Genomic DNA, 22,967 nt, shown 5'->3' with positions numbered 1-22,967 from the left:
CCTAAGCATTCCAGTGCTACTTCTTGTTGACAAAATATTTTTCAAGGCTATATAGCTGATTTCAAAACAGAAAAGGCTGGGTCATTAAAAACACCTTTTTTTCAAGCAAAAAGGAAGGTAGCTGTGTTACTCAAAAGAAAAACATCCAGGATCCCAGAGTAAGACTATCTGAAAAATCAGAAAGAGTCTGTTTGGTTTTGAGTTTTTCTGAGCTCTTCATCAGAGGAGTTGATTATTTTTCCACTTTTCCTTCCCTGCTTTTTTTCTATTTTCTATTTGCCTGAGAAAGCAGTAGAGGCATTTTGAAAGCTTAAATGTTATATTTAAGTTTCCCTACTAAAAATTATGCTCTAAAATGCAACTTTGGATTTTTCTAGCTCATACGGAACAGACAATTGTTGCGCAACAGTGACACAGACAACAGACACTAGACTGTAATAGAACATGCAACATACTTTATTTTAACAAGCATTGGTGTTATTCTAGATGTTTTCTATAATACTTTTAGAGGGGTGAACAATCACAAATTTCTTTTGTAAACTATATCAATTAAAACTTTTATCACAATTCAAAAACCATTATGATTCATATAAGAGCTTGGTGGATCGTAGTCTTGCAAATTGAACCCATTATACTTATTTTGATGCTAACCTGATACATGTATCTTGGATGAAGTCCATTCATATAGGCATGGTTTAGATAAACATTTTTGGTCTATAGTCATTTGGCGGAGAACAGTAATATTTCCCAACCAATGCAAAGGTTATATGATTTGTTAAATCATTGTTAAGCAATGATTCCCATTGTATTTAGATCAGAAAACTGCAACTTAATATACAAAATCAGAAAGACTTTTCTTAATCCAGTAAACTGTGATTGTAATGTTTGAAGTAGTTCACAGTATTTATAAATTTCAAAAAATGGCACCCTCTGAATTCTTCTTCTTGTGGAAACATAAGCTCTGTGTGGTAGTATGCAGCATACACATTTTCTAAAAACTACTTATTAGTTGTGATAATTATTGGTGAGTTATTTATGATTTATAAAACATTTTTATCAAACAGCATCTGTACAGGAAAATACTATCTATTACTGTAAGTACTTCAGATAAAGTATAAAATAAAATCACAACATACAAGATTTTTGCAGAGTAACACTCTGTAAAATGTTTTATATCAGTAATGCACTTGCACTTTACACCTGTTCAAATAAAAAACAAATATCTCCCAAAATAGTTATTTTGACCCTGTGTAAACAAATTTTATTCCTATTTCTTCTATTCTTAGAGCAGGAAAAAGCCCCTCTCCTACAAGTAATCTCCATATAGACTAACTGTGACCTTTGTAATCAGGAATTCTTTAAAAAGTATAACTGGGTCATATACATAGAAAGACCTAATGCATCTCAATGAGCATCATTTGAATCGCTTTGGGAAATTTAAGGGAATGAGCTTAGAAGTACAGCATCATGTAAAACATTCATCATTTCTCCCTGCTCCTTAATAATAAATACAAAGACAGTTGCTTTGACATATTGCCACAAAGGAAACATCCTAGTCTTGATCCTTAAACATTCAAATCAGTAGTTTCGTATTTCCTTCCTCACTGAAGCTTCCATCTTCTATTTTGGCAGCTTCCATCTTCTACTTTGTCAGCTGTCCAACAACTTTTAACAGTGTCTTATTTTCCTGCTTTAATTGCTCATTTTCGTCTTCTATATCATCTAGATCCTTTGAGAGAGAATAAAACAAGATACACTGCTATTAATTAATAGAAGTTCTTTTTAAACATTCAGTTAATAATTCACTCTGTAATACATGATATAAATTTTAATCCATAAAAGCAAAAAATGGTGAACTGCAGACTGAGATGGCTAACAAACTGGTTGGGAGCTACTTACCGCAGTAAACTTATAATTTATATTCTGTAACAAAACATTTTACTCTGATAAGAACGCTTTATATAGTTTACTTAACTTTATTGTGGCTGTTAACCAGCACAGGAAAATTGGTATCCAAAATATCCAAAACTAAATTGACATTGTCAGGATAATTAAGAAAAATAAACATAGACAAAACAAATGGGCTAAAACCAATTATTAAATCAAAAATATGCTAAAGCACTTGGTCAGGTTACACATATGTAACAAAGAGAAAAAAGATTAAAATTAGCAAGATAAATTTTGAAATAGCAGTATAATGTACAAATATACTATCTATACACAACTACAATAAATAAAAGAATAAGGTTAACAGAAGGGATTTAAGAATTATAAATTCTCTTACAGAAACCAGTCAAAAGATATGGTACAATAGCTGATATGGCATGTTCACCCCAAACCTAATGGTTAATATAGAGCCTAGCTTCCAGAGGTGCTGCTCTGGAGATAACCAAATATAGGCCTTGGAAATCAGATGGGATTATGGCTAGTGTACCCACCTCCCTGCTGCATAAATACTTTCTTACTGTGCCATTTTTATGGTTATGTGAGATATGATTCTGCCTTCTCCCAGCCTGGGATCAAAAGTAGCTCAAGATATCTTTTGTCACCATGGCAACTGTGAAGCTGATCCAGGGGAGAGATGGTCTGACTCACTGGAAGGGTTTACGCATAAGATCTGTTTTCTCCCCCTCCTGAGGCAGTGGTGACATGATCTAAAGTTAGGGATATTGTCATCAATCCATTCTCACATACATATCACTCTGTACTAGCCTTGATCCCATAGATCTTCTAGAAAGCCTTGAGGATCTGGCTTTTTCCTCACGCCCTGGTATAGGATGTTAGTAGATCCCTGTACATGTGTTTTGCTCTGGGTTGCAAAGCAGTTTTGTGAAGCCTTGATTATTTTTAACTATGCATCATTTTATGGCTTTACTTTATGCATGTGCATTGTTAGCAACTGTGACTAAGATGGCAACTATTTCAATTCCTAATTTATTGCCCCTTTCTTTTTGAAATGTTATCTCTGGTATTTGCTCTTTGCAGCAGAAATTTTAGGTATCAGGATAAATTAAAAAATCTTATCAAAACTGGTTGTGGGAACTCATCTAAGAAATACATGTTCAACAGCATTTTCAAATAAGCTACAATTTAGTTTTACTTTTGTCTTTCAAGCGGATGTTAAAAGTGTGTATCAAAATAATTGTTTTAAAGCAGAGACAGAAACATTAAAAATTTACTCAAGATTTTACATAAACACATTCTGGAATGTTTATCTAGCACAACTAACATTCCAAAATGATTAAAAAGTATGAGTTACTTGGACTAGGTCCAACCACAACCTCTGGCTGAAATTTAAATATTCAAACAATTAAAAAAAAACCAAATTAATTGCAAACTGCATTTACGAAGCAATGCCATGTAACATGCAATAAAATTCAAATGAGAAAACATTGGGCACCTAGAACAGCTAGTCTTATTATAATTAAAGAACTCATGCTGCACTTCTCAAGAGTTGTTCTTAGAATCCAACTAGAATTGGCCATTTTTATTTAATATTTCTAACATGTTTCAACTGCCTTACAATAAATCAGTAATGGTTTATCCTTTTACATGCATATATTCATACTCGTAATACTACTCCTTCTGACCATAGGAAACCTTTTCCAAAATGCAAAAATTAAGTAAGAGTAATAAGCACAGGAAAAAAGACATTAAAAAAGGAACTGCATCCACAGCTACTTTAAACCAAGAACACTCATTCATTATGTTTCGCCATAACTTTCTATTCTTGCAAACATTCACATTTCCATCACCACTGTGAACAATTCCATATATTGCTTTTTGTTAAATGTTACTTTTGTGGTTCTCATCTCCATCCACAAGTTTCCCACCCTTCCCCTTCTTTTCAATCCATTCACTCTTCTTCTTTGTTACAATTTGACCCTCATTTAATTCCTCTATATAACCTAGCAATCTCAATATACTTCTTTCAGTTTTGTACCAAATTAATTAATTAAAATTAGTTCTATCTGCTCTTGTTTTACTTTACATACTTAAGTATTCCATATCCAATGAGTTCAATTAATGCTTTTTCCTAATAAATTCAATTTTCAAGTTTAGACGACAAAATGGACAAAGCATACTCTTTTATACAGCCATTTACACTTATTTCATCTTTCTTTATTCCCATTATTCTACCAGCATTTTCCCATCTTTGAATTTCTCTACCCATTTCCTTATCTTTGCTAAACCATTTTCCAAAATACAATTTTTCACTACTAACTGTAATTTGCATTCACTCCATTCTTTTGTCAAATACAAGTATTATTTTTCAGAATCATTGTTCTTTCATTGCATTATACAAACTATTTTTTGGTGTAAACTATTCAGTCCCTCAGTCATCAACTCTATATCTGCATGTAAAAGTACACATACATACTTCTAACATTCTATTTATTCTCATTAATTTTTTGCTTACATCACATACCATTTTGATATCATTCAGAAACAACTTTTAACTCTACATTCACAAACAATATTTACTAATTGTTAATAATTCATCACTATTCACTCTTTTAACCCCACCTCTGCTGCATGCTACAAGTATTGCTCTTTGATGAACTTGCTGTACTTTTTCCTTTATCATTCTGCACTGCTCTCAATTATCTTCTGGTCACCCTGATTCCTTCAATTATTACTTTCATACCCTTCCTACTTTCACCTGTACCCACAAAAGTCTAGTTGACATATCTACAACATATATTCCAAACCACAATTAAACTTGCACATTCATCCTTTATATATATTCATCAATGCAACTACATAGGATCTTCTATCAGAACTATTACATCCTTTCCCATTTCTTATCTTCACAATAAACAACACAGATATGTTTTGTATTTTCCTTTTAATCCTTAATTCATACTCTTCATCATTTATCCCCATTACAAACTGAGAAGCAATCTTCCACGTGCTATGGTCAATACCACGAGTTCATAAATACGGATATCTGACACACATCATGCCTTTGGCTAACTGAAGCCTTCCCATAATGCTTTTTAGAAAAATAGAAAAGGAGTACGATCAGAGCACCAGTCTTAGTTGTCCTTCTGCCACATGCAGGCTTTCTTGTTAAGAATTGTACCAGGTGCTTTTGTCATATTTTAACTTGTGGTACACACACAGCCCAAGCTCAGTTTTACTCCAAGCATACTCAAACTACTTTATTTAAGTTAGGCAAGATCTCTAATTTTGGCAACTGAGTGTTGACTTGCAAATGTAGAGTTTAAATTAAACACTGAAGAACAGCAAGTACACTTGTCTCTTGGATTCTTTGAAAAAAGAAAGAATGAATAAAAGAGTGAACAAATAAATGAGCATCCATGTGCTGTATTATGCACAAATGTAAATACAATTTTTTTGGGGGGGGCAGGGGCGAGGGAATGTATGACTTGTACAAAATTTTAGGAAACACAGCTAGATTGAAACAGCACTTACCCTATTTAATAAATCAATTTCCTCCTTTAATTTCCCAATCAATTCTTCTTTGTCTTGGGCTATCCTCACAAGCCTCAGGTTTTCTTGGCGCTCCTTTGCTAGATCCTTCAAAAAAATAAAATATAAAATACTTCATTTAAAAATAGTCAAAACAATAGACATTATATTGCAGCTTTTAGATTTATTATGTTTACCTTTTCAAGATCGTCAATCTTCTTTTCCAAAGAATTAGTTGATACAAAGTTTCCAGAAGAATTTGCATCCCTGTTGAATCTGCTATTATAACCTGTCCTGTCTGTACGTGAACATCTATTAGAAACTTCATCCTCTGGTGTTGTGCTGTGAAAAGTACAACTTACAATTTAACATATTTGATGCATAATAGAATTATCAAAATTATTTCTATGTTTCCCATTTCAGTTGTGGCAATATCAATACTAAATTACTGAAGGCAAATAAATAGCAGCTGGTGTTAAGCTACTTGCAACAAGCCTTTGGAATGGCTATGCTAAATTATACCCATCTTCTTTATTGTAGCATGCCCATAAAGCAATTCCACATTAGATCTGTTTCAGATCTATTAATGGATCTGAACATCAATTAATCCAAACAGGCTATAAAATATTTCAGTCTTCCAAATGTTCAACAATTTACATAGAAAATTGCTATATTTAGAATGGATAGGTTACATTTGATGCACCTGATTCTTTTATTTTTGTTTGCATTAATTTAAACCAGGATACAGAATACATGTGGCTGTTAAGCCACAGTCTGAATATGGACTTCAAATTCAATATACAACCCCCTGGAATTTTAAAAACACACTTAGTTTTAGGGACTTTATGATGTGAGAAAGTGATTACCTACTCTTTCTACATTTTTTTCCTCCCCCCTCCCCAATGTTTTAATTAAAACATGAGGGTGTGTACTGTGAGGGACAGAATAAATAACTACAGAAGAAAAAAAATAAAAATAATGGATAAAAATGGCAGTAAGTAATCATTTTTCTGGATGCAAAAATCATAATTTGAAATTTTATCTCACAATGTTATCTCTCAAACAGAGATAAAACTTATATTAAAATCTTGAATTAAATTTGATTCCTCAAAACTTCATAAATGCATACACACAGCGCTATTGGTAACATGTTCGCAGTCAAACAAACAAAAACTTTGTTTCTGTCACTGACCAATAAAAATACATTCAGTAAAACAAAGCAAAGTTCGCCCCTAATGTCAATGACAACCATTTTTGAGCGAAGCTTACATATAACATAGTGAAACTTTACTCTTTTAGAAAAACAGATTTATCCTGGTTATTTAACAAACACTGCAAATAAAATTTATTGGAGTGCCTAGAATGGACGTTGTCTTACCTGAACGTCCCTTTTCTGGGCGCTGCGTACACTATCCATGGATGGGTTAAATGCTTCAGCCTTTGGCAAACAATTGAGTGTTACTTTAAGAAAAAAGCAGGGACTTCCCTTTCCCCGTTGCCCAGCCACACCCCCAATCCCATGATACCCCAGTCTGAGCGAAGGTGTGGCAAATCACCATCAACAAAAGGGTAACAATAAACATAACTTTATTAACAAACCAATTTCAACTTGGAAAACAGGGCCCGAAAACCACAGCCGGGCAGGAAGCCATAGAAACGGGTGGGAATGGATAGTATATGCAGCGCCCAGAAAAGGGACGTTCAGGTAAGACAACGTCCCATTTTCCTGTGCGCTGCTCCCACTATCCATGGATGGGATATACCCAAGCTCAAACCCCATGGGCGGGAGGCTGACTGCCCGCAGAGTCCTCTCCAGCCACGACCCGTTGGAGTACCCAGCGGCCAAACGCCGCCTCGGCTGAATTATAAGCATCTATCTTGTAGTGGCGAATGAATGGTGACAATGAGGACCAGGTCGCTGCTCTGCAGATGTCCGCTACAGATGCCTGTGTAGCCCAGGCTGCTGATGTGGCTGCACTTTGAGTTGAGTGAGGAAGGATCTTGCCCGGTAGTGGTTTGGAGTTCAGTTCGTAAGCTAGTGCAATGCAGGCCCTGATCCATCTGCTGACCATGGAGGCCGAGACCTTCTGGCCCATGGAAGCCGGGTTGAACGAAACCAGGAGTGCTTCTGTGTGGCGGAAAGAAGATATTCTGCGTATGTAAAGCCGAAGAGCCCAACGGACGTCCAGGGTGTGCCAGCGCTTCTTCCTGTGGTCCCGAGGTGATGGGCAGAAGTCTGGCAGGATGAGTTCCTGGGCCCGATGAAACCAGGAGTTCACTTTTGGAATGAAGGCGGGGTCCAGACGGAGAACCACCGAGGAGTCTCTGAATATGCAGAGATCCTTAGGAACAGATAGAGCCGCTATCTCCGATACTCGCCTCGTCGAGGTGATTGCTAGGAAAAAGGTCACCTTGAATGATAAGTACTTGAGGGCGGTCGATTCCAACGGTTCGAAAGGGGGACCTGTCAGGGCCCGAAGTACTAGAGATAGATCCCAAGACAGGTATCAGTGAACTGTAGGTGGATGTAAGTTTGTAGCCCCGTGAAGGAACCCTTTGATGAGTGGATGGTGCGACAGTGCCTGGAATGGTGCGCAGGAGATGATTGTCGATAAAGCTGCAGCCTGACGCCTTAGGGTAGCCAGGGCCAGTCCCCTGTTTAACCTGGCCTGAAGAAACAGTAAAATGTCCTGTATCATTGCTGTGGTGGGGTCCACATGGTGACGAGCACCCCAGCTGCAAAAGGCCCTCCAGGATGCCTCGTAAATACGGGCTGTTGAAGGTCGCCTGGCCGCTTGAATCGTGCTAACGATGCTATCAGGTAAGTTGTCCTTCAGGATGACCCGCTCAAATGCCAGACAGCTAATTGGAGCCACTGAGGTTCTGGGTGCCTGACCTCGCCCTGGCACAGCACTACCTGGTGTGGTGGGATTACCCACGGTTGCTCTACCGATAGGGCCACCAGGTCGGCGAACCACGGCCTTCGAGGCCAATTTGGGGCCACCAGGAGGAGATTGGCCTTCTCTGCCAACAACTTCCGTACCAGGCGTGGGATCAACGGAATTGGTGGGAATGCATATAGAAGTCCTGCTGGCCACTTGTAGTGCAGGGCATCATGATTTTCTGCCTGTAGTGTCGGGTAGCGTGACATGAAGCAAGGTAGCTGGGCATTGCTTGGAGACACAAACAGGTCCACTACTGGTCTCCCGAATCGAGAGGCAAGCTTCCTGAAGAGGCGGGGGTGGAGTTGCCATTCCGTCTGATCTATCGTTGTTCGGCTGAGCCAGTCCGCTCTTATGTTGGCTGACCCCGAAATGTGGTCTGCCTTGATCGAGAGCAGGTGCCTTTCCGCCCAAGCGAACAGGGCCTCGGACTCTAGCATCAGGAGGCGAGAACTTGTGCCCCCCTCCCTGTTCACGTGCGCCTTGGCCGAGATGTTGTCCGTCAGGACCAGTACGTGCCAGCCCTGAACTGCGGCTTGGAAGTGGCGCAGGGCTAATCTGATCGCCCGGAGTTCCAGCAGGTTGATGCTGCTGCGTTGTTTGCATCTGGACCACTGGCCCTGTGCCACCATGTTGTGCAGGTGTGCTCCCCACCCCCAAAGACTTGCGTCCATGGTGAGGATCAGCCTGTCCGGGTCCAGAAATTCTGAGCCCTTGAGGAGTGAATTGGAGGTCCACCATCTGAGGGAGAGTCGCACCATGGGGGTGAGGTAGACCTCGCGCTTCGAGTTGGCCCTCCCTGATCGTTGGAAGGGGAGGAGGAACCATTGGAGTGCTCTCGAGTGTCTGCGTGCCCACGGTACGATGCCGAAGCAGGAGACCATTTTCCCCAGAAGGCATGATAGTTACAGGAGAGTGGCCTTCTTCTTTGTCAGGATCTGTAGGGCCAGTTCCTGGAGACTCTGAGTCCTGTCTGGTGACAGGAAAACCTGTCCCTTGGTGGAGTCTATTACTGCCCCCAGATGGAGAATCCGGGAGGAAGGTTGAAAATGGCTTTTCTCGAGGTTGATTGTAAACCCGTGGCTTCGTAACGTTTCGAGAACTAGTTGTAAGTCCCTGACTGCCTGGTCGTGAGCTGATGAGAGAATCAGGATGTCGTTTAAGTAGCAAAGGACTCGGACCGGGATGGCCCGCAGTTTGGCTGCCACCACCGCCACCAGCTTGGTGAAGGTGCGGGGTGCTGATGAGAGTCCGAATGGCATTGCCCGGTACTGAAAGTGTTGGCCCCCGTATTCGAACCTCAGGAACTGTCTGTGATCTGGGTGAATGGGTACGTGTAGGTAGGTCTCTCGGAGGTCGACTGACTGGAGAAGGTCCCCCCATCTCACCCCTGTTAGAATTGATTGGAGGGAGTGCATCTTGAACTTGTGGAATTGAACAGACAGGTTGAGCTTTTTTAGGTTCAGAATGGCCCTCCATCCACCCGAGTTCTTGGGGACGAGGAATAGGCTTGAATAGAACCCCGAGCCTTGGTGGATCAGTGGTACTGTTTCTATGGCTCTGACCTCCAGAAGATGGGTCAATTCCTGTGTCATTACGTCTTGTAGCTCGGTGGACCGTGGGACTGGGCAGTGCACGAAGCGATGAGGCGGCATACCTGCAAATTCTATTGATAGTCCAAATGAAATTGTGTGCCTTACCCACGAGTCTGACGTCGACCGGGCCCATTGCTGGTGGAAGAGGAAAAGTCTTCCCCCTATGGGCCCTCGGTCTTGGAGTCATTTCCCCCTCCTGGCAGATTTGAAGCCTGCCCCCCGGGTCTCCTGGACTGCTGATTCCTGCCTCGGTCATGGAGCTGTTGTCTGTCATGGGATCTGTCGCTGCCCTGGTAATTGGAGCGGTGCAAGAAGGACCCCCTGGGTCCTGAGCTAGGTCGAAAGGGCTGCTGGACCGGATATGGCGAGTATCTCCGCTCGTGGCGGCGATAAGACGATGGAAGCACTTTCCTTTTGTCCTTGTCCTCGACTAGGACTAGTTCCAGGGCCGCTCCAAAAAGATCCGATGCTTTGTATGGGGCTGCGGCCAGCTTCCACTTAGCCTTGAGGTCCGCCTTCCAGGGACGTAGCCAGAATAGTCTCCTAGCCGTGACAGTGGAGGCTAGGGCTCTCGATGCGAACTTTGCCAAGTTTAGTGAGGCATCTGAGGCATACTCGGTGGCTGCAGTAATTTTATTTATATCTTGCTGCAGCCTGGTGTCCTCCGGAGGGAGCCTTTCTTGCATCTGGCGAAGCCAAATGAGGGTAGCTCTGTTGAAAAAGGATGTGGCTGTGGATGTTCTGATCGCCCAGGCCATGGCCTGGTGTGCTTTACGTAAGGCCCACTCCGTCCTTTTATCCTCTCCCTTGAGTCCATCCAGCGCCTCTGTGGATACTGGTGAGGGGGATGATAGCGCTGCGACCAGCTGCTCCACTGTCGGTAGAGGCAGCAGGTCCTCCAGTTCTGGGGCCGAACAGTACAGCTTCTTGTCCAGACTACTGGGTGTAGTTAGTGAAGCCGGTTGCCCCCAGGCGTTTTGGATCATGTCAGTAAACAGTTGAGGACAGGGGATGTAGTCCTTTTCCTGTTTGGACGATTTGAAGAGGGCATCGTGGGGCCCCGCTGCAGAAGCCGAGGCTGTCCTCACCTCCCCCGGCACTCCCAGGTTAGTTGTGAGCCGCACCTTGTGAAGTAGCGACTTAAAAAGTGCCGGTCGAAACAGTCCCGTGAAGGCTGGTGTGTCTGGGCTCAGGCCTTTGTCCTTTGAGAACTCGACATCCTCTGGGCCCTCCTCTGCTTGATCTGACTCCTCAGAGGAGGATTCTTGTGCCTGGGGGGTGCGAGTCTGGTTCTGGTGATGAGACCCCTGGGGCTGTAACGGATGAGGTGGTGGAGCCGCCTGCTGCCAACTGGCGGCTAGGAAGGATGATAAAGCCGAGGAGAACATGGCTTGGAAGTCCAAATGTGAAGGTGGCAGTGCCCCCCCGCGCCTTTGCGCTTGGAGTCAGGCTGTGAGTTGGGCCTGCTGGTAACTGGGGCGCAGGGTCCTCCCGAGTAAGGGTAGGAGTTCCATCCGGTTGAAGTCCCCTCTCGGCCAAGACCGGAGTCGCCGGGGTCTGAGCCAGATCCGCCAAGGTAGCGATTGCTGAGTCTGACTCCCTAGATGTAGAAGGAGCAGCGCTTTCTGGTCTTGGCCCCCTGGTGGGTGTCATAGCCAGTGCCTTTTGGGCTTTGGCGCACTGCCTCTCGAGCACCTTATGGCGTCTCTGTGCGTCCTTGTCCTGGAAGGAGGGCCCCTTCCCTGATTTGGACTTGCGGCTGGAACCTTCAGACCGCTTCCGAGAACTCTTTTTGGCTGATTTGGCCCCCTTGCAAGGTGGGCTCAATTCCAGCTCAGGGTCTGAAGAGAACAGGGAGTCAGACATAATATGTTGTCAGAGGAAAACACCGCTCCGCTCGGTGCTTCGACCTGATGTGGGCACTCCGCCCCATAGGACAAGTAACGGCAGCTAAGAGCCCGGAGGTCTCACCAGCTAAACCCTGTTGCAAAGGCACCGCCGTAAAAAGGGAGTTGGCGCAGCTGAGCCCCCACGAGCCAAAGACCCTCCGCAAATCTGATGCCAGCTGTAGAAAAGAGGGGACTCCTCAAGTAAACAATGGCCAAGATGGCAGCCCATGGGTCCTTCAAGATGGCAGGCACCACGTGATGCAGAGATTGGGGAGCCAGTTGTATGCGACGGTCTTATGCTGGTGGCCCGAGGGTCCTGCCAGCTGCCGTGCTTCCTTGCCACTAGACAAAGCCCCTTTTTCCGTAGCGTAGCGGTGGCTGGCAGGGCTAGCCGTGCGAACCGCGGCTGCACGCTGCCTTGTCCTGGCCCGATTGGTGTAAAACCGATCCGATCGCTCTCCTCTTCGTCCCGCGAAGCAGCTGTAGTCTGTTCTGGGCGAGGCTTGCCGGATCTCAGCAAATTTGAATCAGGCGCCGAGGAAGAAAAACGTCACGTGGGCAGCCCGGAGCTCCGGCCCCGACGCCCAGCTGATTAGCGCTGCCGCTGCTCTCGGCAGCAAAAGCAAAAAGCCGACAAAAGAAGATAACAAAAGAGAAACAAAAGGAAGGCAACCCCGGGGAAAGGAAATAATCAAAAATAAAATAAAATCCTAAGCATCCTTGAGCAAGGGAAGAAACAAATAGAAACGAAGGGAGCAAATACCTTAAGGATAGGAGCTCCCGAAAAACACTTCAGCGTTTGCCAACAACTGAGCAAAGACTGGGGTATCATGGGATTGGAGGTGTGGCTGGGCAACGGGGAAAGGGAAGTCCCTGCTTTTTTCTTAAAGTAACACTCAGTTGTTTGCCAAAGGCTGAAGCATTTAACCCATCCATGGATAGTGGGAGCAGCGCACAGGAAAAAATGTGGATGAAAAAGGATCAATCCACTGAATTCCCTGTAGAACTGGCAGTTCAAAAAAACATGGGCTATGGTTTCTATAACACCTGTGTCAGAGGGATAGTGATGAGACTATCTTATTTATTAATAAGATACATTAATACACTTATGTATTTTAAAGAAGAAAAAATTGCATAAATAAAATTTTAAAAAAAGAAGTTATCCTATATTTCCCTTCCAAAATGGGGAAAGCATCACACTAAGTTATAGATAAAATTCTCTTGAATTTTGAAACTGTGATTTAATATAAATATGAAGCTGGTATGGAATTAAAATTTATTTATTTATTTTATTTTATTAAATTTCTCTACTGCCCTTCTCCCGAAGGACTCAGGGCGGTGAACAGCCACAAGATAAAACACATAAATACAAAAATTTAAAATAGATTAAAAACAAATTAAATAATTTGGCTGAATTTAAAATACCCCATAATTTAAAACAAATTAAAATTTATATTTAAAAGGGGAGAAGATTTAGGCCAGGCCAGCTTGATGAAATAAAAAAGTCTTAAGCGCGCGACGCTTAAGTAAGATTGAAAATCTAGTTTGAAAGTAAAATTGAAAATCTAGTTATTTTCAAGTGTATTATGAGAGAAAGCAACAATTACTGTTTGGCCTTCGATGTATGAAATCCTCTGCCTTAATATTGATCTACCTTGATCTAGCTTTAAAAGACAAAACAGCCTCATTGGAAAGCCACAGTGGCTCAGGGTTTTTTTAGATAACTGTTTCCCAAGACAATTTAAAGTTGTTTGTCAATGTTACATAGTCAGTTCACCAGAACTGGGGTATACTTTTTGTCAGTAGAGATATTTATCCAGTGATTGGACTCAGGTTTACTGACTCCTGCTTCCCATGTTCTCAGCTCTAAAAGGGATAGAGCTCTCTGCTTCTTTGCTGCTAGTTACCGGCCTTTGGATTTTTGCAGCTCAAATATGATAGCAGTAATTACATAGTACAAATGATAGCACACTTAAGCTGGCTGCTGCACTTACCTGCAGTTTGCTTCCAATTGCCATATGCTGATATCCTCACCATACATGCCAGAGATTGTGACCACGAGGTGGGGAGGGGGAATCAATTTTTATATTATGCTAGCACTAGCAGTGGTGTAATTTTTACACTGCCAACCTTACCTCTTTTGTTATAACTATCACAAAACATGAATAGTTTTGGTTACAAATTCTACCTAGATGTTTTCTTTTTCTTCTTCTTTCTTTTTTAGATTGTTATCCAAGGATTCCCAGATAGCTGAACATTATTTCAAGGATTCCTTCAAGCTAAAGCGTTATGAAGGAGTGTCATAACATATTCCAAAGAGTCTTTTTTATAATGAAAAAAAAATCAAATAAACCATATGTCTGAAGTATTACAGTGAATTGTTTTGTGGATGTAGCAAGCCATGAGTTGCAGGATAAACAAGATTCTTTCAAAGTAGCTTTACACAACTTGGAACTCTTTAAGATGGACAACTTTTACTGCCCTCAATCAATAATAGCCAATTCTAGCCAAGCCACCTTGGCTAGAAATAAAGGAAACTGAAGTCAATATATGTTTAAGGATGAATGCCTGGGAAAGGGTGTTTTTAAAGCATGATGACAGAACTGTAAGGAATTTTGCAGCTTAATACTATTACCATATTTGGCATTCCTTGTTCTGGACTTTATTATCTACAAACAGGAAGTGTCTGTTGCAACACTAAACAAAAAGTTTGTAATTCAACTTTTTAAAGTTTACTGAATTCATACTTTGTAAAAGACCTGTTCAGTTGTTATATGCACTTCACATGATTTAAGTTTCCCTGTAAAAAGTGTCTTTTGCAGTTCTCCCCACAAGCAGTCACATTTTTGCAATAAACTAACATTCTTGACTCACTGCTATTGACTTGCATTTTGCATAAAACCTAAAAGGGCAATAAGCACCTGAATCATCTAGCAAAATTAATGTTTTGTAAGTAGGTATTCACCGTTATTTAAAGACAGGATTCTTGTATTTTATGCGGGTTCATAATTAGCAAATTATAAGGATAACATCTATTTGAGTAAGTTTTTTATCTGGCCAGAAAAATGAAAGCATATTCAAAATACACAAGGATATGCAGGACTTTCCTATTTATAGGTATTTTTTTAAATCAAATATACATAAGAAAAGTACTTTCTTTGAAAAGCAAAACTGGTAACTGTGGCAGCATGAAGAGTCAGTGAGTAAATCAGCTCTTCTATTATTCCTCTTCAGGCAAGGAGAGGACTTGGGATCACCCACCAGTGTTCCAGATAGCTGTTCTTGTGAGGAGACTGCAAGACAGTAGTCTCTGAAAGATTAAGAGCTCTGGGAGATGAGGAATAACCATCTTGCTGAAACCGTGATCAACGCCTCTGAAAGGATACTAGGTTTACATAATTACATTTCTAACTACTTTCAGAAATTGCTTATTAATTGCTTTTCAACTATTGGAAATTTTTATACTGTATTGAGAGATCTGACAGCACTAGATAAATATCCCTTCAATCCTTAGCAAAAGAAATGTTTAACTATAAGTTAATTATTTATTTGAATAAACAGCAAAAGGATGCTTAGAACTTTGATTTTAGAAGTTTATAAATGGACTAAGGTTCCAGATAAATTTCAAATGAGATCTTAGAATTGATTATAAAGAATCCTTCCCATGGGAAAATGCTTTTGTTTTGAATTTAAAAAATCACTAAAGGGTAAGATTGTAAAAATTGAACACTAGAGGGAACTAAAGATTACAAGTAAAGGAGAAGAACACTCAAACTGAACTTACAATTATAGAATGAAGCAAAGTATTTTAACACTGGGCATACTGAAGGACATTTTTGAACAATGGATCCAGAAGTTAATTTTAATAATACCTGCCTCTGGCTGATGTCTTAATAAATAAAAAGGATATAGACAAAACAAGAGACAATGACCTGAGTCATTTACCCTATATTGAGTTTAGAAAAAAGGCTTCTTAAAACTTTGAAAATTTTTGTGAAAAGGGACAAAGGAAAAAAATTGAAAAGAAATCAAGTTTCATGATATTATTTGAAGGGGCTAAAGATTAAGATTGTTAGAAATAAAACGAATATAAAGTTGGTGTACTTGATCAAAGTTAAAATTAACTATGGTAACTCTTAATGGACTTTTCGTGACATCAGAACCAAAATGATAATGCTTTATGAATTTGTTCACAGATAAGAGATAGAATATGGGAAGAGGATATCATTTATTGTATTTTAAGAAAAAATGGTAAATTACTAAAATTGTTTATAGTTGTGATGAATGTGGGAAATCATTTCTTTATAATTTTTTTAATACGTTCTTTTCTTTTTTCCTCCTTTTCCTTTTTTTCTATACCTTCTATTCTAGTTTTCTACTTATATTAGTTTTCACTGTTGTAATTAGATTATTTAATAGAATTACTATATAAAAAGGATATCATTGGCAATTGTATATCAAAAGCCACTACTAATACTAAGAAGGTCACACTTTCCCCATCTAGGTCATGATGCAGGTCATTCAGTAGAGTGACCAGTGCAATCTCACAAAATCAGCCCTTAACCCTGACAGAAAAGGGCTCAGATAATCCACTTTTACAATGCTGAGAATTTGATCCATGCAAAATCTACAACTGAGGTCATTAAAACCTTTATTGATAGGCAATGAGATGATCTGCTTCAGAGTATGGCATAGAACCATGATGACTGACTGACTGAACTTTAAATCACTCTCTCCAACCTTGGGACAACCATTGTGGCAACCACTGAGGGGGTCGTTTCTCTTACATCATGAATTCACCACCGGATGGATGGAGCATTTCTATCTCTAGGGCTATTTAAGGGCCTCCCGCCATGAGAGGGCGGGCTGGATGTCATTCTCCGTTTGGCTGAAACTGTGAAAGACCCCTCAAACTGTCGTGAGAGGACAGTGTATTTACCAGTGGAGCCTCATGGCTGTGTGTTACATCTGATTTCGGGATTACCAAATGGACCCCTGATTACGATCTCCGCCTCCCTCGTTGTAACCTAAGATGTATACTACCTGTGATCTTCTTGCGCTGCGAGATTCCCCCCTCTCGCAGATCTGGCCCTCCACATTATCAAGGGCCTACCTCAAGGACGGGTTTTGGGACCCAGAGAGGTGGCATGTGAAAACCAGGGGGTTGAGGGTTTTTTTATCAAATTTTTTAATTAAACTTTTAAGGGGTCCCAGGGAGGGGGAGGGTCGAATTAGAACTCGGGTTGTGGGTTTGGGGGAAAACCCACAAGGGGGAGGGTTGGGTCTGGCCTCGAAGTGCGGCGAGGGGGGTGGGGGACCTGGGGTCGAGGGGGGTGTCAGAGCTCATCCGGATAGTGTTTCAAACATCAATACTGTGGGTGGGAGGGGTAGATATGGCGGGAGCAGGGGGCCATATCGTGTTAGGGGAGTGCGCACCCGCTGTTTACGAGCAATGGCGTGCTCCGGCCCCCAAGGCTCCACCCGTTCTCCAGGTTGCATAGACCCTCAGGGCCCAGGCCTTCGGCTGATGCTATGCAATGCCAGGTCCGTAGTAAATAAAGCCCCCCTCATTTGTGATCTTATTCAGGAGGGGGGTGCGGACCTGGCAGGTATTACGGAAACCTGGTTGGGCCAGGAGGGGGGGTTCCCCTCATTGAAATGTGCCCACCAGGTTTCCACGCATTCCATCAGCCAAGGTCACAGGGGAGGGGCGGGGGGGGTAGTGGTTATCATTAAAGATGGTCTGAGACCGAGGGAGGCCACTGTTCCTCAGACGGCCGGCTGTGAATCTCTCCTTGTGAAATGGGGTTACGGGGTTCAGAGGGGTTTGCTGATCACGTAGCTGGCTCCCTGCCACGTGGCAGCAGCCCTGCCTGAGCTACTCAACGTCATCGCCGCGGTGGCGGTTGATACCCCTAGGCTTATGGTCATGGGGGATTTCAACCTGCCGTCCGTGGGTGAGGCGTCGGAGGTGGCTCAGGAGTTCATGGCTTCCATGACAGCCATGGACCTGACCCAGGTAATTCATGGCCCTACCCACACGGGGGAAACACGCTGGATCTGGTTTTTGTCTCTGGACAGTGGTTGAGTGATCTTGAGATAGGGATATAGTCACCAAGCCCTTGTCATGGTCTGATCACTCTCTCCTTCGTCTCGACCTTCGAACCACTACACCCCGCCGCAGGGAGGCAGAGCCAGTAAGATGGTTCCGCCCCAGGCGCCTGATGGAACCTGACAGGTTCCAGATGGAGCTTGGGCCATTCCCTGAGGCTCTGGCACACGCCTCGACTGGAGACCTAGTGGCCGCCTGGGATAGGGCGGCCGCTGGAGCTCTGGACCGGGTCGTGCCTTTGCGGCCTCTGACCCGGCGCCGATCTCATTTAGCTCCTTGGTTCACTGAGGAGCTGAGGGAGTTGAAGAGCTGGAAAAGAAGCCTAGAGAGTAGTTGGAGGGCCAGTCTTTCGGAATCTGACCGGACACTGGTAAGATCTCATATTAGGAATTACCTAGTGGCGATAAAAGCAGCGAAATGTAGCTATTTTGCTGCTCTTACTGCATCATCAGATAATAGCCCGTCAGCCCTGTTTAGGGTGACCCGCTCCCTGCTCCACCAGGAAGCGCGGGAGGACCCCTTGGAGGGTAGAGCCGAGGATTTTGTTCAATATCTGTATGACAAAATCATTCAGATTCGGGAAGATCTGGACTCCGACTGGGTAGTCTCAGGGGGAGGGACTGGGGCAGGTCTTGAGAATGTTATCTGGGATGAGTTTGATCCTGTGACCCCTGAGGACGTGGACAGGATTCTGGGTAGACTGAACGCGACCACTTGTTTATTGGACCCGTGTCCCTCCTGGTTAGTGCTGGCTTCTCGGGAGGTGACACGAGGCTGGTTCCAGGGGATTATAAATGCTTCGTTGGGTGAGGGAGTCTTTCCTGCCGCCTTGAAAGAGGCGGTGGTGAGGCCTCTCCTCAAGAAGCCTTCCCTGGACCCGGCAATGTTGGTAAATTATCGTCCGGTCTCCAACCTTTGTTTTGTGGCGAAGGTTGTTGAGAGTGTGGTTGCGCAACAGCTCCCCCAGCACCTGGATGAAACGACGTATCTGGATCCGTTCCAGTCGGGCTTCAGGCCCGGGTACAGCACGGAAACGGCATTGGTCGTGTTGGTTGATGATCTCTGGAGGGCTCGGGACAGGGGGTGTTCCTCTGTCCTGGTCCTGTTAGATCTCTCAGCGGCTTTTGATACCATCGACCATGGTATCATGCTGCACCGGTTGGAAGAGTTAGGGGTGGGAGGCACTGTGTTGCGGTGGTTCTCCTCCTTTCTCTCTGACCGCTCGCAGTCTGTGTTGACAGGGGGACAGAGGTCGACCCCGAGGCCCCTCATATGTGGGGTGCCGCAAGGGTCGGTCCTCTCGCCTCTCCTGTTCAACATTTATGTGAAGCCGCTGGGCGAGATCATCCATGGTTTCGGGGTGGAGTACCATCAGTATGCTGACGACACCCAGCTGTACATCTCCACCCCGGATCACCCCAACGATGCCCTTGAAGTGATGTCCCGGTGCCTGGAGGCCGTACGGATCTGGATGGGGAGGAACAGGCTCAGGCTCAACCCATCCAAGACCGAGTGGCTGTGGTTTCCGACGTCCCGATATAGTCAGTTGATGCCATCACTGACTATTGGGGGCGAATCATTGGTCCCCACGGAGAGGGCTCGCAACTTGGGCATCCTCCTGGATTCACGGCTGTCTTTAGAAGAGCACTTGACGGCCGTGACTAGGAGAATTTTTCATCAGGTTCGCCTGATTCGCCAGTTGCGTCCCTTTCTGGATCGGGACTCATTATGCACGGTCACTCATGCCCTCGTCACCTCCCGCCTGGACTATTGCAATGCTCTCTACATGGGGCTCCCCTTGAGGAGCACCCGGAGGCTCCAACTGGCGCAGAGTGCGGCCGCGCGGGTGGTAATGGGAGCGACATGGCGCTCCCATGTAACACCTCTCCTGCGCGAGCTGCACTGGCTCCCGGTGGTCTTCCGGGTGCGTTTCAAGGTTTTGGTTACCACCTTTAAAGCGCTCCATGGCTTAGGACCTGGTTATCTACGGGACCGCCTACTACCACCAATAGCTTCCCACCGGCCAGTACGCTCTCATAGAGAGGGACTCCTCCAGGTGCCGTCAGCCAAACAGTGTCAACTGGCGGCCCCTAGGGGAAGAGCCTTCTCTGTGGGGGCACCTACCATCTGGAATGAGCTCCCCCCGGAGATACGGAGGATCCCGGATCTGCGCACCTTCCGCCGCGCTGTGAAGACCTAATCAGCCGGGCTTGGCCTAATGTCTTCCCTTTTTTAAAGGGAAGGCTCTGTAGGCTGGGGACAGCAAAAAAGTCACTTCCTGTCCCACCGGGAGTTGGGAAATGGGCCCTTTCAGGCCTCTGGAGGGCCTCCGAGGGAGTGGGAAAGGCTGTTTTCGCCCTTCCCAGACACATAGAGAGGATCCGGAGCCACGTAAGAAAGAAAAACGGGCCTACTGGGCCATCGGATGTCAGAAGCAGGGGGGAGGGGGGTTGCGCACACATGCGCAGGGCAGGACGCATAGAATTATGGGTGTAGGCACACACACGCGCAAACCTCCCCCGCCCCCCCCTTCCTGGCACACGATGGCAAAAAGGTTAGCCATCACTGCCATAGGATGTTCAACTTTCTAGAGCTAAAGGGAGAATGTTGGATTTTCTGAGAATACTTACTTAAAGTGGAATGAAACAAAAGGAAGACTCATCTTCTGTCATGTTAATGTAATAAAACCGTATCTTTACAACCCTGAAAGTTATGTTTCTTGAAGATATTATGGAGTCCTCTTAGGAACGTAATATTGTCATTGTATAATGGCTAAACTTTTCTTTTGCCCTTCCAAATCTTTTGCTTAGATTGGTTATTTTCAGTGTCATAGTTTCTTGGGCATTACCTACCCAAAAAATAGTAGAAAAGGAAGATAAAAGGGTCAGGCTTTATTGCCATCACTTTCTCTTTATGTTTGGAAAAAATAAAGTTATGTAACATATTGTGCTAATTTGCTCTCTTTTGGATATCTTTATGAGATTGTACCCAAGAAACATCTACTCCCATAGAAGCAACATTGCTTTACTCACAATTATTATTCATTACTTTATAATAAAAATAGTTATTGGAATGTTTAGCTTCTTAAAAACTACTAAATATAATTACAGAATTACTGAAAAAATAGTATCAGTAAAAGCAGACTTTTTGTTCCTACGTTGATGGGGCTTACAATTTTGATAGAGTGACTGTTGGGTGATAATGTACAAATGAGTACCACTAACTGGGAAACAATAGATTAAGATTGGTTTAGTTAATAGAAGCACTTAAAAGCAGTAGCATACATATTAGAATGGTGACCCTATGTGTCCTGAAGTGTATATGACTAAAAAGCACCTATATATCTAGGGAAAGCTGTGTAATCTATTAGTTCTTAGGTATTTACATCTAATTTCCTACAGAACATGAATTATTTTCTTGAAAATGTCATTTAGTCTCCCATCTTTTCAATTAATTTTTTTAATGTTAACATTTATTTTCCACTTCTTTCCTCCAGTCCAAAAGGCTATAGCTCAGTAAGCTATAGCCTCCATTAAGTCTATTTTTGGGTCTCACTATGAGGTATACAAAACTAATTAATAAACAGTCTTAACTTGCAATTCTAGGTTTTATAGAGTTCAAAAGACTTTTATTATTAAACAAAGAGCTTTAGTACCAAATTTGAATGTTTGCTTTCAGTAGAGTTGTAGTTATACTTCACTGATTAAAAATCTACTAAACAATTCCTTACCTTTTGTATCTGTTTCCAATAGTCCTAGAGGTATCCTGTTAAAATATATTTTAAAAACACAATTAAGTACCTAACATTTATAATTGCTGATTTATAATTATAACTCAAAACAATTAGAGATGTGTGCCTGACATGAGTCCAAATACCATTCTTCAGTTAATATAAAAATCCAGCAAAAACCGTTTAGTGAGAAACTGCTTCACAATCATGGAGGTTTTTACAGTAGGATCCAGTACATTTTGGACCATGGAGCCCAATGGAAATTCTGCTGAGAATTGTATCTACAATTATTTATCCATAGTCAGAGGACTTTATATGGTAGAAATATATTGAGCAATGAGCATAAATTGTCAGCAGCTTTGAAAAGTGGTGTTAATAAGAAGTGGTATTGCATAAATGAAGAAGGGAATAAATATAACTTATTGTTGTTCATTTATATCCCAGCTTTGCCTTAAATTACACTCAATGCAATTTATGAAAACATCCCCAAATGAAAAATAGATAACAAAAATTAAAACAACAAGGGATATGTCATTTAATAAATATATCATTTATTATTGATTATAAACAGACTTCCAAATTGTTCAATTTCAAGTCCGATCATCATTCCCCTGCTAACATGACCAGAGGACAAAGCTTCAAGGACTAAAGGAGATCACTATCGTGCCTGATATAAATAATTACAAACCATTTTAGCCACTATGTCACCACTTTACAAATGGAAACTCTCTTTCTGGAAATAGAAAAATGGGCAAAGAAGCCAATGTGTCCGGTCACAGACATTCTTGCTAGAACCTGTTTTTGATCTTGCTATACTCCACAGCGCTAAGTACAAGTATTATGAAATCTGAAATTATTCATTATATATATATATATATATATATATATACACATACATACATACACATACATACATACATACACATACATACATACATACATACATACATACATAATAAACATTAGTGCTGTTCTAATATTATTCACACTTCAGTGACTACCGTCTAGTTCTTTGACTTTTGTAATAACAGAATGAAACAGAAGTAGGGAGAAAAAAAGCAAGGAACAGATTTTCTTCTTTGGTATTTTATAAAGCAGAATCCTATACAATTTGTTACAGCTTGTTTGGAAGAAACATTTGAAAATTAACATGCAACCACAAAGATTTTGGGAAACAAATGTCAGGCAAGCTTTCAATTCTGCTTATAATGGGAATTCATCAAATATCTCAGCATTCCCACACAATTAAATAGTCACTTGAGA

At 42.5% G+C, this 22,967-nt stretch overlaps 1 protein-coding gene across 3 annotated transcripts in view; it reads right to left on the bottom strand.

Annotated features, from left to right (window-relative positions):
* Positions 1 to 433: 433 nt before the first annotated feature.
* PAWR (pro-apoptotic WT1 regulator) overlaps positions 434 to 22,967 on the bottom strand; it is a 70,191-nt gene continuing 47,657 nt past the window's right edge. For all 3 annotated transcript variants that reach the window (XM_034403328.3, XM_087874075.1, XM_087874074.1), the window contains exons 4-7: positions 21,705 to 21,739; positions 5,634 to 5,778; positions 5,440 to 5,544; positions 434 to 1,729 (exon numbers count right to left, since the gene is read on the bottom strand). In XM_034403328.3, the coding sequence (XP_034259219.1) occupies positions 1,643 to 1,729; positions 5,440 to 5,544; positions 5,634 to 5,778; positions 21,705 to 21,739 (372 nt within the window). In that variant the 3' untranslated portion in view covers positions 434 to 1,642. The remainder of the gene's footprint in view (positions 1,730 to 5,439; positions 5,545 to 5,633; positions 5,779 to 21,704; positions 21,740 to 22,967) is intronic.

The sequence above is a fragment of the Pantherophis guttatus genome, chromosome 7, assembly GCF_059756535.1.
Source record: "Pantherophis guttatus breed Tessera chromosome 7, ASM5975653v1, whole genome shotgun sequence".
NCBI lineage: Eukaryota > Metazoa > Chordata > Lepidosauria > Squamata > Colubridae > Pantherophis > Pantherophis guttatus.
The sequence above is the reverse complement of the archived record's forward strand: the minus strand, read 5'-3'. Positions and strand labels throughout refer to the sequence as shown.